General features: G+C 47.4%; 2 protein-coding genes and 2 non-coding genes across 4 annotated transcripts; all 4 read left to right on the top strand.

Moving 5' to 3' along the window:
* The first annotated feature begins 600 nt into the window (after positions 1–600).
* trnaf-gaa (transfer RNA phenylalanine (anticodon GAA)) lies at positions 601–673 on the top strand. The gene has a single exon. It is a non-coding gene; the product is annotated as a tRNA-Phe (tRNA).
* A 374-nt stretch (positions 674–1,047) lies between these two features.
* mfsd8 (major facilitator superfamily domain containing 8) lies at positions 1,048–10,955 on the top strand. Its single transcript, XM_060076771.1, has 12 exons — positions 1,048–1,509; positions 2,056–2,138; positions 2,757–2,800; positions 3,346–3,586; positions 4,120–4,233; positions 5,071–5,215; positions 5,608–5,666; positions 6,081–6,186; positions 7,576–7,710; positions 8,285–8,388; positions 8,773–9,023; positions 9,489–10,955. Exons 1-12 carry the CDS (start codon positions 1,451–1,453, stop codon positions 9,696–9,698), a joined length of 1,551 nt encoding a protein of 516 aa, XP_059932754.1. The 5' UTR covers positions 1,048–1,450; the 3' UTR covers positions 9,699–10,955.
* Positions 10,956–11,510: 555 nt separating this feature from the next.
* Positions 11,511–14,294, top strand: si:ch211-119e14.1 (cilia- and flagella-associated protein 251). The gene is made up of 3 exons (XM_060076843.1): positions 11,511–11,672; positions 12,530–12,731; positions 13,073–14,294. The coding sequence occupies exon 3, from the start codon at positions 13,082–13,084 to the stop codon at positions 13,784–13,786; it is 705 nt and encodes a 234-aa protein (XP_059932826.1). The 5' UTR covers positions 11,511–11,672; positions 12,530–12,731; positions 13,073–13,081; the 3' UTR covers positions 13,787–14,294.
* Positions 14,295–14,505: 211 nt separating this feature from the next.
* Positions 14,506–14,577, top strand: trnaa-cgc (transfer RNA alanine (anticodon CGC)). Its single transcript has one exon. It is a non-coding gene; the product is annotated as a tRNA-Ala (tRNA).
* Positions 14,578–15,245: the final 668 nt, after the last annotated feature.

The raw sequence follows: 15,245 nt of genomic DNA, 5'->3' as shown, positions 1-15,245 counted from the left end.
TATAGAGAACCGCTATGTATTTTATAGACAAAACCAGTTTTAAACTCAGCAGTTATAAATTATAGAGAACCGCTATGTATTTTATAGACAAAACCAGTTTAATATAGTTTTAATGTTAACTCGAATAATGTAATAGGTTTAGACAATATTTTTGTCAGACTGCAGATTGCTGCAGTGTTGAACAAAGCGGGGATATATGAAAACAGACGGGTCAGGAACCTTTTCAGTGAGTTATACAAATTATTACTTTTTCTTAGAGCCATACTCGAGTTTACACACTTTTTAGTCCTAGACCTTAAGTTAAGATATGACCGTGTATTGTGGGAAGATATAAGATAACTGTTTAGTTAACGTTATTTTGTCGTGTTCCCTTTTCTGACCATAAATTGTCTACTGTTTCGGGTTTTAGAATATGGTGTTGAGATGTAAAGTTAACCTGGAAATTAGCAGTTAATTTTTGAATACTTTGTGTTTAACTACGTTTCATAAAGGTAATAAATAAGGTAATAAAACCAATTTCCATCGCTGAAAGAGCCTAAAAGTTATACCACTATACACGGCCATATACTTTGTGCAAAGTGAGTTCACACAGTTTCATCTGCCGAAATAGCTCAGTTGGGAGAGCGTTAGACTGAAGATCTAAATGTCCCTGGTTCGATCCCGGGTTTCGGCAGTACAGTCTGTGACTGTCTTTTGGTCTTTACCAGCGTGAAAAATGCTTCTGAAAATGACAATAACATCAACTGATTAGTCTTCATTCCCGTGCCGATCTTCCCCATTGTATATTCACATTTTAATTTTTTATACTTTTTTTTTTACAATTTTAATTTTCTTTTCATTTACTGAAGTCACTTCAATTGAACTGTAAGCTTGAAAAAAAATCTGCCCACACTAATTCAACTCTGCGAGTGTATCGTAAATGATGTAATCGTAAAAGCAGAATAAAAAGATAAAACGTTATTCATAGTGAAGGAACTTGTTTTACCTGTACTTGACGATTTGTCCGCCAGAGGGCGTCCTTACAAACCCTCCATTCACCAACCACGGTGAACGACTCAGTGACGCAAGCGGAAGTGTTTATAAATACAGCTGATTGCCTTTCACGTGAGGAGGACCTCTTGAAACCCTTCTTGCATCTGGTTTATTTCAGTGATACTGTCATTTATGTCTTCTGCACTTCGTAAACAGTGGGGATTTTAACAGCGTTTCTAGACTAAAGAGGATCATGTTACATCTCGCCTCGCTTAGGGGCGATCAGACCCGGGCATTGTGAATCCCGTCTGTGGGAACCCGATCTGAAGTGATCGGATGTGGAGGAATGATCCCACTTTGCATCCTCTCCGTGGCTCTGTGACGACATGACGACGGGGAAATAGACATTTCTACAGACCTAGGCACTGGGTCCTTCTGAAGGAACCACATAGTCTTGTTTTGGACTTGGACAGCAGCCATGTCTCAACTTATTGATTCGGATGAAAGCACTCCTCTGCTCAGAGACGATGCGAGCAGGTAGGTTCAGAGTACATTACTGCAGCGATAACCTATGACCTATTAAATCACACTGCACTGACTGTCCGTCCGCCATAGTGCAGCCGCTGGCCTTAACATGTCAACACTCAGTGTGAGAGTTTGGTCAGATCATACTTATTGCCATAAACAGCTTAAATGAACAATGGACAAATTAACCCTGACGCACTGTCACTTTACACTTCACGCATAGCCACAGCTTTTCTATTTTGTCTTGGTTATCTTTTACAGTTTTTAATATTTATACTTGTTTTAAGATCTATACACACACACACACTATGTGTGCTCTCAGAAATCAATGTTGTATGACTGCCTATCAGTACAGTGTCCTGTTTGTCGAGCCACGGCAAAGATGATTTTCTGTCACGACAGGCAATAAAGTTTCCTGAATCTGAATCTGTAGATGTATCAGTACTCTACAACCGGATTGTTTGTTTTACATTTTATGAACACGCACGTTGTATTGACTGTTGTATCGCAGTGCTGCTATTGCATTGATTGTTCTGCTGCTGTGCTGTCTGTGTGCAGTGACGACTGCCAGGACGCAGACTACAAGAGCCGGTGGAGGTCCATCAGAATCATGTACTTTACCATGTTTCTCAGTAGTGTGGGTGAGTACTGGAGCCTCCCATGTTTTTATAACAACAACCAGAAGGTCTGGTTGAGAACAGTGGTTCTCCTAAGGTCCAGCCTGGGGTCCCATATACGTCATTGGTCAATAAGTCACTGAGTCACAAAATAATAAAAAAGAATGACCAATGTTGCAGTAATCAACAATGCCGTCTCATTCATGTACTGTTTAAATCCTGGAGCGAACAGAAAGCTGAAACAATGGGGGCTAAAGTTAATGAAATAGTAAGGCATTGAGACATGAATCAACATTAAAACATACATTTTACCCGTGAGCTTCTTTCTGAAGATTAAGGTCTGGCATATGCTTTGCGACCCACTCAAAATAACCTCCTATGGGTCACGAGTCACGACCCACGAGATATGTACCACTGCTCTAGAATCCCCCCCACACACACACACACACACGCACACGCACACGCACACGCGCGCACGCACCTTATGTGGTTCACCTTCTCTGCAGATCTGTAAGAATGTAGGTCCAAAATAATTGTGTACGTGTGTTAGTGGGTTGTGTTGCATGATATCAAAGACTGCAAGCTTGCTCTTGGACCTGCATGTGTGTGACGACAGTTCTGTCGTGTTTCGCTTCCTCTTAGGGTTCACCATCGTCATAACCTCCATCTGGCCCTACTTGCAGAAGGTAAGTGAGAGCAGCCAGCCGAGCAATGCGCTGATGCAAAGACAGTCTTTTTCACAGTTTATTTGAATCGTCCCGTTTTGTCCCCTCGCGGTCCAGACTTCTGCTTTCAAATGGACTCGGAGAAACTCTGGCCTTTCGTCTGGTCTAAAAGTCACAATGTTAATACTTTGAGGAAATATGAGGTAAAACACATTTTAATGTGCTGTTAGACAAAGTAAAAAACAACTGAGAATCAAAGCGATAGTGCAACACTCCTCATTAACGCTGAAGGCTTCAGTAGCTGGGTTGGGCAGCCTTGGGCGCTGATTAGAGGCTCCATTAAAGGAGCATTTCTTCTTGTCCTTGTTATTGTTCTTCTTCTTGTTGTTCTTCTTCTTCTTTTTCATTTTATTCTTCTTCCTCTTCTTCTTCTTCTCCTTCCTCCTCTGTTTCATCTTCCTCTTCCTCTTCTTCTTCTTCCTCTTCTTCTTCTTCCTCTTCCTCTTCTTAGTATTATTGTTTACTTGAACGTCCTATCCCTGCCCGTCTGTCCCTCCGGCGTGCAGATCGACCGCGGCGCAGACGCCAGCTTCCTGGGCTGGGTGGTGGCAGCCTACAGCCTGGGCCAGATGGTGGCCTCGCCCCTTTTCGGCCTCTGGTCCAATCACAGGCCTCGCCGGGAGCCGCTGGCGTGCTCGCTGCTGATCAACGTGGGGGCCAACGTGTACTACGCCCTGGTGGCCCTGCCGCCCGCCGGCAACCGCTACCACATGCTGGCGGCCCGCGCCCTGGTGGGCTTCGGCGCAGGTGAGCATCCACACGCACTGACGCGCACACGCACACACGGACGAGTACCACCACCGCACACACACAGAAGCAGCTGCACCCACCGCGCACACAGGCAGCACCAACCACCATACGCACGCACACGTTGACGGACAGACGGACAGACGGACAGACGGACAGACGGACAGACGGACAGACGGACAGACGGACAGACGGACAGACGGACAGACAGACGGACAGACGGACAGACGGACAGACGGACAGACGGACAGACAGGTATTGTATTGTATTGTATTGTATTGTATTTCAATCCGTTCTGTTGGGGGTCAGATCAGCTCTCAGGTTGCCTACATGTCGTTTGCGAGACCGAGACCGACTCCACCTCTGCGTCCGGTAAACAACACTAAGCTCTCTCAGCGTACATTACGTTGATAACGGGGTCTCAAGCGTTTGCCGTACCATCGGGGCCACTGAAGTGAGGCCGATGATTCTGCGTGCACGGATCTGACCGTGTCCTATATACAGGAGTTGGGTTGACGATGTTTTCGCGACAGGTAACGTTGCCGTGGTGAGGTCCTACGTTGCCGGGGCGACGTCGTTGAAGGAGCGGACCAACGCCATGGCCAACATGAGTGCCTGCCAGGCTCTGGGCTTCATCCTGGGACCAGGTACACACCGCCCTGCGTCTCTCATGTCGAAGTATTCCACTTGATCCGATCCGTCGCTGTGGTTCCTGCTGTCCCTAGCAGCATCTTAACCTAGCTGTCTTTGTTGCATACGGGGAATGGGTTAACCTAGAGATTGTTAGTGTTGTGGCACTTGGGTTCTATGAACATCCTATGTGTACCGCCATCGATGTATTGTTGTTTCTCTTTCTTCTGACGAATGAACTCATTGTTAGTCGCTGGGGATCAAAGTGTCTGCTAAATGCCCTGAATGTAAATGTAAATGTAAATCCCTATCCCTCTTCATGGGATATTTGGTCTGTGCTTGGATTTATGTTGTTTTTTCCCTCTCCCTTCAGAGGGCGGTGGGTTAATGGGTGTGGGCCTTGAAGCCCTGAGTCACTGTAGCTGAAGGACCACACAGAGACTCATTTACAGTTTAATTGACTTATTGACTCATTGAATTATTCCATTCGTTTTCAATGTTTCTTTTGCGAGGGGCAAGCCAGATCATTTATTCAGTATTTTTTTCATCTCTTTGTCGATAGACTCGCTCAGTTAAGATCAATAAACAAAGAGTATAGATTACAAAAAAAAAGGCCATTCAATATTTAGATATTTTGTAGAATATAAATGTACACAAATGTTATAAAGAAACTAAATCGGCATACATTAGTGTACTTTAAGTATGCAAAACCTAACTTAATAAACCCGTCAACATATCCATAAAGAGTCCCGTGACCAACGCGGACACACACACACACACACACACACACACACACACACACACACACACACACACACACACACACGTCTGACTCTCCCCTGTGGGACCCCCAGCCCTCCAGGCGGCCCTGTCCTTCATCGGGGAGACGGGCGTGGCCGTGGGGGGCGGCGGCCTGCGGCTCAACATGTACACCTCCCCCGCCCTGCTGGCCGCGCTGCTGGGGGTCCTCAACATCCTGCTGGTGATGCTGGTGCTCAGGTACCTACAGACCCCCCCCTCCCCCCTTCCCTCCCCCACTCCCCCCTTCGGCTGGTGCTCAGGTACCCACAAACCCCCCCCTCCCCCCTTCCCTCCCCCCTTCGGCTGGTGTTCAGCTACCGACAGACCCCCACTCTCCCCCCTCCCCTCCCCTCCTTCCTCCTCTCCCTCCCTCCCCCCGTCGCTCGCATTGATTGGTCCCTCTTGTGGACAGAGACTCGGGACGAGGGTCCAATCAATGCGAGCAACACGTGTGTGTGTGTGTGTGTGTGTGTGTGTGTGTGTGTGTGTGTGTGTGTGTGTGTGTGTGTGTGTGTGTGTGTGTGTGTGTGTGTGTGTGTGTGTGTGTGTGTGTGTGTGTGTGTGTGTGTGTGTGTCGCTGTGACCCCCAGGGAGCATTTCGTGGACGACGAGGGGAGACACCTCTGCGCCATCAACTACGGGTCGGAGGGTAAGTCCCGCCCCCCCGTCCCCCCGTCTCTGATTCGCTGTTTGAAGCTGATGAAACCTCATGGCCGTGCATACAGGGCTCAAGTCTTAGTTGTGGTTCCACGTTGACGCATCACAAGGGGGTCTACGGACCCGTTGCGTCCTTGCGGACCCTCCTTGCGTCCGCCGCCAGGGCCGGACGTGCGGCTCCCAAAAACGTTAACCTTGCGCCGAGGCGACGCAGCAGCGAGGGCTGTGATTGGTCGGCTCACTCAAACCCGACGCAGAGCCAAGACAGGTTCAACGACTGCGGCGAAGCGTCTGCGTGGTCATTGCGTTGCGTCGACGTGGAACCATAACGGAGCCTTTTAGTGGATGGGTCCGGGTGTTGTTATGTAATCTTCGTCTTGTCTGTCTGCTCCTCTCCCTCATGTAGATCAAGTGGAGCTGCAGGAGGCGGAGGGCGACATCGACCCCATCGCCGTGCTCACCTCCAACCTACTCTTCTTTGTCATCATGTTCATCTTCGCCGTCTTCGAGACGTAAGTGAACGGAGGCACGAGGCAGGGAGAGAGGGGCGCGATGCCTTTAGTCATGCGTCCTTTAAACGGATCACGGCCAATTAACCAATCAACTGGGGCATCTGGATGTGGGCGGTTTCAAAATAGATAGTAAAACGCACGTGACAACCTCTTTAAAGAAAGATGGAATGAAAGGCGGAATGAGTTGATTTGTTACAACGAATTATAACAAATTATAGATATCGAGACATTTCTCAGGAGTTTCAGCTGCTTTGGAAAACCGTTACCAGGTTTTAGAATGTGACGATATGGAAGTGTCTGAACCTGGCAGTGACAGGATGAAGGCGGAAAGGAAATAGTAGAGAAATGAGGCAGAATTGTGAAGCTGCGATTTGGCGTACTGTCGACAGAAAGATCCCGTGCTGTAGAATGAGTCCGAGCCTGACTTGACTTAAAGGGACAATGTGTAAGATAAACTCATGTGTTTATCAGTTATTTCTTAAATATTTGACCTTGTTATTTGTCTAGTACAGGCCGGGGTCAACAATCCCCAAGACTCCAACAATCACTTCGTTTACACCCTACGCCGGAGTAAAGTGTTGATTAGGGCCTGCAGGGGGCGTGTTCCCCCTGTCTAGAGGAGTATAAAAAGGCACACCCTCCCACACGGTACTAGTTGCCCTTTGGCTACTGCAGAGCTAACAGCAGCCTCCAGATTACCTCGGTGCAGAGACGAGACGGCGAGAACTAGTAGTTCTCGTGGTGAGAGCTGGAAAAAAAAAACAGTCTTCCTGTGGGTTGTTCAAGGGGCATGCACGAGAGGTGTGATCTGTCAATGTCAGCGGACCCTATGCCCTCCGCCGCTAAAGAAATAGTTGCCAGAAGTTGCTAGAATTCTTTAAAGCGGTTGACAGTTTGATGCCAAAAGTATGAACATTTTATGAGCAAAGCAATGAGAATAAAACAAACAAAGTGTTCTACGTTTATAATGTTTAGGCATGGCGAGGTTTCTGATTGAGTCGTTCGTTCTCCGATAATAACTTCAACCTTTTTCAGTGAGTAACCATCCATGTATAGTTCAGAATCAGAATCAGAATCTCTTTATTGTCATTGCACAAAGTGCAACGAAATTGGGGTAGAGGCTCTCAAAATAAATGCTTTTAAAACAAAAACTAAATGAGAAAATGAGTGTATTTTTTGAAAATAAATATAGAATGTTAAAGAACTCAAACAAATGTATACATTTTAAAATGTCAGCCAATTTTAAAGGTCAGATTGGTATGATAATGCAGTCATTTATAATTCTGCATTATTTAGAGAAATAACAGCTCTGGGGTAGAAACTGTTATCACCAACTATGACATAGTTGGTTCCGTGTGTGAGGCGGTTGTCGTTGCGTGTGGGCTCCAGGATCGCCACGCCCCTGTCCATGGACATGTTCGCGTGGGCCCGGACGGAGGCGGTGCTCTACAACGGCATCATCCTCTGCGCCATCGGCTTCGAGTCCATCGCCGTGTTCCTCGTGGTCAAGGTGGTGGCTCAGAGGTGAGGAACGCCCCCCCCCCCCCTCCCCCCCCCCCATCGCAGTGACCCGCGGTGTCACGGCCCCACGTCCAGATAAGCGCCAACTAAAAGCGATATTCGTGTAAACCATTGGTTCTCAAAGTGCGGCCTGCGGGCCGATGGCGGCCCGCAGAAACATTCCTGCCGGCCCGCAATGACATACAGCTGTATTGATATTATAATATCAATATTAATTTAAACAAAAATAAATAAATATAAAGAGAAAAGTCGACCCTCTCTAGCTTTCAATTAAATCTTGTCACATTTGTTAGTTTTAATCCGACTGTACAATACTTTGAAAGGATGAACCTCAGTTTCGTGATTTAGACCTCACTTGACCTCACTCCCAGAGGTCCACGGTGCAATGTTTCTTTTCACCACTGGGATGCTGACGGCGTTTCCCGCCAATTTTCTTTTCCTTTGGCGGCCCTCAGTCGAATTCTGGGTTCCTAAATTGGCCCTCAGCTGTCAAAACTTTGAGAACCCCTGGTATGAACGGTCCCGAGGACGGAGTCTTATCTTGAGCTCTCCGCCCCTCCCTCCTCCCCCCCCCCAGGGTTGGAGATCGTCCCGTGCTGCTGGGGGGCCTTAGCATCATATTCTGTGGCTTCTTCGTGCTGCTGCCATGGGGGGACCAGTACCCCCTCCTCCAGTGGGAAGGTAAGGGGCCTGCTGTCGCATTATGGGGGATTGGAATCAAAACGTCATTCATGCGAACTAGCTATCATTGTTGTATGCGGGGAATGGGTTAACCTTGCCATTGTAAATGCTTGCATCACACTTGTTTCTATGAATATCTTTACTGTACCGACAGCGATATATCTTTTCTTCTCTCTTCTGATAAATGTACTTATTGTAAGTCACTTTGGATAAAAGCCAAATGCTCTAAATGTAACACAAGAAAGTGTGACGATAATTTGCATGCAATATGGCGAACCGTAATAAGCAGAACTAAAAAACAATTAAGACCAATTAACTAGTCGCGCTCATAACTCGCGCAGCTTTGAATGCACTTTTTTTCCTTTCCAATGTCTTCTTCCAAAGACATCAAGAACAACTCTGTGGTGAACCAGACGTTCTCCAGCCCCCTCTCCATCGCCCCCCTCGCCCCAGGGGCCTCCAACGGCACGGTGGGGCCCAGAGGCTGTCCCTTGGCCCAGAGCTGGTGCCAGTACACGCCCTCCATCCACCTGGGCCAGTTCGTCAGTGCTGACGTGCTCATCGGAGCCGGCTACGCCGCCTGCAACGTCATGTCCTACACGCTCTACTCCAAGATCCTGGGGCCCAAACCGCAGGTGAGAGGAAGAACAAAGTCAGACGGTTAAAGGGGCCGACGTGAACAATGTGAAGACGCTTTTATCCTTAGTGGTGGGGGGGAAAAGAATCGATTCCGTTCAGAAACGACCCAAAGTTGTTGTCTTACCCCCCAAATAAACGCACCTTGGACCAAAAGAAATCGATGAAGTTAACTCCAATCTTTCGCCTGAGGCGATAGCCTACTGAGTCGCAATATGTTGCAGAATCTAATCGCAGAATCTAATACTTGCTGGAACGCAATATGTTAAGAATCGCAATAGTAGTATTATATTGATATAATAATGATATTGAATCGTGGCCCAAATATCGCAATACTATCGAGTCGTCACACGTTTGTCAATCCCCACCACTGTTTGATCCAAAGCGATTTACAACGTTTGACGCACACATTCACACACTGTGTCGTCGTCGTCGTCCCCCCCCCCCCCCCCCCCCCCTGCCAGGGCGTGTACATGGGCTGGCTGACAGCGTCGGGGAGCGGGGCCCGGACGCTGGGCCCCGTGTTCGTGTCCAACGTGTACACGCGCCTCGGCCCGCGCTGGGCCTTCAGCGTCATGTGCGGCCTGGTGGCGGCGGGCGTGGCTCTCCTGGCCGCGCTCTACCGCCGGCTGGTCCCCTTCTCCGTCCGCCACCGGAGGGCCAGGGACACGTAGCCCCCCCCCCCCCCCCCCCAGCGTAGGGGAGGACCGGGGCGCGGCTTCTGACATCACAGGTGGGCGTGTTCACCCAGATGTGTGACGGATGGATGCCCGACGGTCGCTGCTCGGCCGACTTTCAAAACGGCTTGTAAAGGCTGATCACACTCACACCTGGTTGGAGAATAGGTTCCCCATTTCTAATCAATATATGAGTGGTGCATTTCTTTTTTTGGAAACACTATTGTAACAACAGCACTATCGGCAATGTGTGATAAGTATTGTGAATGATGAACAAAGCTTTGGTCCCAATTACTCTGTTATCCATATTGGTATTAGGGCTACGTCTTCTGCGTATGTTTTGAACAAGCAATGTTACTTTCCGTTATATTATTTGGCGAATGATTTTATTGTACTGATTTTAGACGATTGTAATTCACAACAGGGATGTAAATAAGTGGACTGATAGTTTAAAGTGTAAATATTGAGTGATTCATGATATTTTTTACGTGTGTATGAATGGAATTTTCAGTCTGTCAAGAAATGGAGGTGTGTGTGTGTGTGTGTTTGGGGGAGTGTGCGGGGGTGTGATAGAATTTGAATACGGCAACTACCTTGTTTAAATAATCTATGAAAATAATGTGATTTATTTTGAATGACGAATCCAAAGAAATGTTGAAGGGAAACGTTCATCAACAATTAAAATATGGAAATAAGCAATGTCTTTCATAGTTATTTGTGTTAAGCATGAAATCTTTCATAGTTCGTATATGCATTTAGTTGATTCCATTGTGTGAGGGCTATAGGTGAGACCACGATTTTTAAATGACTATTAATGTTATTAATAATGATGCATACGTCTGCTGACGTACACGTTTCAATGTACATGCCCGAGGGGCTTTGCTGAGGTGTGTAGGACTGCTGTGTACGTCTCATGTCTTGCCAGTCTTGTGAGCCAGTGTTGTGCCCGCAACAGGATGTGGTCCGCCTGGGTTATCACAAGACACAAAGGAACACACACAACTATATCACCCAAATCCTAACCTTAAGAAGCAGGATTACAGCTCTGCTAAGAATATCTTCTGAGAACTATCTGTTAATTAAATACATAAAAAATACTTAAATACATTGCACTTTCTAAAATGCTCATTTATTGCATATGTTGTCTTTTACTTATTTATTATTTTATTTTATTGTATGGCAATGTTTATGCGAGAAGTAGTTTGAGTCTTTGTGTATGAAAAGTGCTATAAAAAATAAAGTTGCCTTTCCTTGCCTTGCCTTGCCTGTGAAGCGAGTAGAATGCAGAGATGAGGCCACTGTAGATTCTCAGAAGGGTGCTTTGATGATCGTGGTGCTTTTCAACAGTGTCATGTAGTATTGATTGCGAAATACTTAAGTGTCTTCTTCTTTTGTGAACTTGGGGCAACGGCTTCAGTGACATGGGACAGTTTTATAACTCCCAGGTAGAGGCCTGGGCTTTTGGCTTGGAAAACTTATTGGCCAATAACTCTTGAACTGGATAATCACACACACTCATTCGTCCTGTGTGGTTGTGATGAGTTTTACATGATCTAAAACAATTTTTTTATATAGTTTTACATGATCTAAAACTTTTTAGATGATGAGGATATTTTTACATGATGAGGATCATGTAAAACTATATGGTATAGTTTTACATCATCATCCAACCATATATATCACGGTTAAAGCTAGTTCTGTTGTTGGGCGTTAACTGTGTGCAAAGAGGCATAACTAGTTCAGATTCAGATTTCAGTTTTGCTCTTGCAAACTCAGAGTTGTCGACCTCAGGCTATGACGCCCCTTTCTTAAAAAAAACACTGTTTGTGTTGGCGGTGCTTTACATTATTGGTTCTCTCACTCCATTTTTTCACAGCTAGACTCACACACCCATATCCACCATCATGCCTTATAGTCAAATCGACTAGTTTTATCCCTGGTACTCTTCCACATGTGAAACCACCACAACCGGTAAGTGACTTTAATCATGAGCTATCATGCACACACAGTTTTACAGTTTAAGAGTTTATTTTTTTAATCTTTTGAATGTTCACTTTGTGTGTTTTTTATGTGAGTGCATCAGTCATTCACATCTCGGTTCCTCACCCTATCTTCGCAAGTCATCCCAGATCTGGTGTGACTTGTCCCAGGCTGTTTAGAATGAATAATTAGGTTTTGATTTAATCTTATTGGAGGTTAAACATGCTACTACTCCAGAGTACATCTTCATTTTCAGAGATCACTGAAGGCATCTACCAAATAACAATATCTAACTTCCAAACTCTGCCTGCTCATACAATATCTTTCTCTTTTTGGATTGAAATTGAACGTGAATGCCAGGCAGACCGATCTGATCTCGAGCCATTAAGGCAGGAAACGACAGGTCTTTGAGAAGTGAGATGCACATTTAAGCGCGCTGGCTTCCTGTCATACCAGTCGACCGCAGTGCTCAGCCGTGCACAATCAACCCCACACACACGCACACACTTCCTGTGCGAGTACCGCCAATAACCTTGTAATGCAAATGGGAAGCGAGCTGTTGTTAAGTTTAGACGTCTTGAGAAATTGACATTTAAAAGAGTAATGTACAGTACATCGAAGGGGGTTGGGGTAGGATGGGATTTCTGGATGTCTCGCTATTTCATTTCCATTTTGAAAAAGGCATTTGGTCAATATTCTAATAGTTATGAAACGTTCTCACTTTAAAAAAAATATGTTTTAATTGATGTTCTGAAGAAATACAGTAAAAACGAACCAACAAAAAACAAAAAAAACAGCTTTACCTCCTGATTTTATTTCACTAATCAAAAGCCAAACGGCCTTTTCAGAATCTCTGAGGTGGATTGAGGTGGACCTCGATGGATTTTCTGTTTCGGAAAACATTGCACAAAAGAGTCAGCGGGACGAACTGCCACCATAACCTCAACCACAGCGACAATCAGCAGGGCTTCCACTGAGGGCCACGCTTCTCTGCTGCAGTGACCCTCTCCTACAGACACTCTCCCCCTGCTCTGCAACCGGCCCACCGAGGTAAGGCTCCTCCCCAACGACAGCCAGTGCAGTCCATCAACAGGATGCTTACAGCAGCCCCTCTCAACTGGGTCAGCTAGCCCCGGCTACCAGAGGCCTCCGCGTTAATTGGACGCTCGTTTGCAGCATTGATGGTGATAATTCTAACGAGATTAAACAAACCCATATCCGGCGCGCTTGTACTCACGACAATAACTAATAGTGTGTGATAAGCCATTCGGGGATTTGCCCGGGACACACCCCATGATGGATGGGGCTGGTGACCACGGAAACCCACTTGAACCCGCCCTGCTACTCAAACCCTCCAATCACGTGTCTCCCCCCCCATTTCCCTCCTACAGGCGCCAACCATGTCAGACATTGAAGACAAGACCACCAGCTACAAGACGGTGATCTTGCTGTTCTTCTGCCTCCTCTTCCTCGTCTTGCTCCTCCTCTTCCTCTACAGGAAGCTCAACAAGCAGACGGACGGCGAGTACACCGTCAGCAACGTGGTGCTGGGGGAGGGGGGGCTCCGGGACCGCGGGAGGGAGCTCCTGCGCGACGCCTGCCTGACCCACCTGGGGGTCCGCCTCTGGGCCGGCCGGGACGACGAGGAGGACCCCGAGTCGGGGGTGGGGCGGGAGGAGTGGGGAGAGGAGGGGGAGGAAGGGGAGGAAGGGGAGGAGCAGGAGGGGGACAGCCGGGGGAGCGCGAGCGACGAGGACGACGACGAAGAGGAGGAGGAGGAGGAGGAGGAGGAGGAGGAGGAGGAGGGGAGGAAAGGAGATGGCGAAGACGTGCCGGACGGCCGCGCCAATGTACCGAACGACAAACACCCGGCCTGTGAAAACACCCAACTGATCGTGGTGGTGGAGCAGACGAGGGGAGGGTGGGATGGGGAGGAGGAGGAGGTGGTGGAGGAGGTGGAGGAGGTGGAGGAGAAGGCCGGGAGCAATGAGGAAGAGGAGCAGGGCGCCGGCTTGATGATAAACCTCAAGCAGTTCTCCGGGGGGGCCATGTGGTCGGAGGACGATAAAGATGACGGCACCATCATCGACCTGACAGTGTTGTAAGACACAAAACAACCATGGGGGGGGGACGGGGGGGGGGGGCGACATGTCGAGGTCCTAGACATGCAGACTTCCCCCAAGCAGCTATCGAGTGAAGCCAGGGGTTCACGACCTTCTGCCCCCTCCTATCTCCTCCTCCTACCAAAAACCTCCCCAGAATGTGCCAATATCTCATAACATGTTCATCCAAAAGGCAAATACAGCTTAGATGTTTTTGTTAATATAATCAGGGAAGTATTGGTGCAATTAAAGGCTGGTAGGTCAACATGAGCTTTCTGCTTGACGTTTTGAAAAATAAAAATTATTGAGCAATTTCCTCGTTTAGCCTCATAGCCGCGGCACCGGGCAGCGTGGTGGCGCCCCTTTGTGGCCCGGATGCCTCACTTTGCAGCTTGTGTTCATATAAGTCCAACGCTTGTTAGTACTTCAGGAAGGTTTAATATGACTATTTACAATTCGAGTTATGTAACGCTTTGTAAATGCAAATGTGAATAAATTACTTTGCTACGGAGTTTTTTGTGCTTTGAGTCATTTAAAAAGTTGTCCTGTGGAAATACAAAGCTTAGCATAACATCTGCAAATGATCAACGTGCTCCCAGGAAGTGGACTAGAGTAATCTGTTACTAATGTAATCTACATGCATCTACTTGTGTAACATCTTCACGCTGTTGATAACAACAGCCAGCTTCATATACTATTTTATCCTCCTTTGTAGCCAATGGGGGGATGTAGCTCAGTGGTAGAGCGCATGCTTCGCATGTATGAGGCCCCGGGTTCAATCCCCGGCATCTCCACCTCTTTTAACACTTTTTGAAAAACATAATAAATAAGGCAATCATGCGTGAATGTGTGTTCAGTAATTAGCTACTAGTAGAAAGATATATGTAAAACATTTTGCAAACATTTGAAAGGGCCATGCGACCGACCCTGGTTACCGAAAAACAGCAATTCACCATTGGACGAATATTCACGGAAATAAAAAAGCGCCCGCTTCTTATTGGTCTTGACGGGGTTTTGGGCGTGGTCGTCACCGTACGCACACAAATGTCAGGCTCCACTTTCCTCTTGGAAAGGCCCGGTGTTGCCAGATTGGGACAGATTCCTCCCTTTTCTTACTCGAGGCGCGCTGCAGGCAGGGTTGCCAGATCGGGAATTGGGAAATCTGGCCCAATCTGGCAACTCTGGATAGGCCAGCCGTGCCCGTGCTGGATCTCAGTGTGGCTCTCCTCATCAACACGGGTGGTTCTGCATTAATGGGCCACACGTAGACACCATGGAGCATCCAGCACCACCGCTCCCGTCCGCGGCAGCATGTAGGCCAAGGAGCGTACGGGGATAAGACATGATCAGAGCAATTATGTAACAGCCACTGGATCTTCTCTCAAGAACGGCATCACAGCATCCCTGGACGTTTTGGACGTATCGTGATGGATTATCGATAAAGAGGCCAGAATACCCCCCC

This window comes from Gadus macrocephalus, chromosome 17, assembly GCF_031168955.1.
Source record: "Gadus macrocephalus chromosome 17, ASM3116895v1".
In the NCBI taxonomy this organism is placed as follows: domain Eukaryota; kingdom Metazoa; phylum Chordata; class Actinopteri; order Gadiformes; family Gadidae; genus Gadus; species Gadus macrocephalus.
This window is presented reverse-complemented; position numbering and strand designations above follow the sequence as displayed.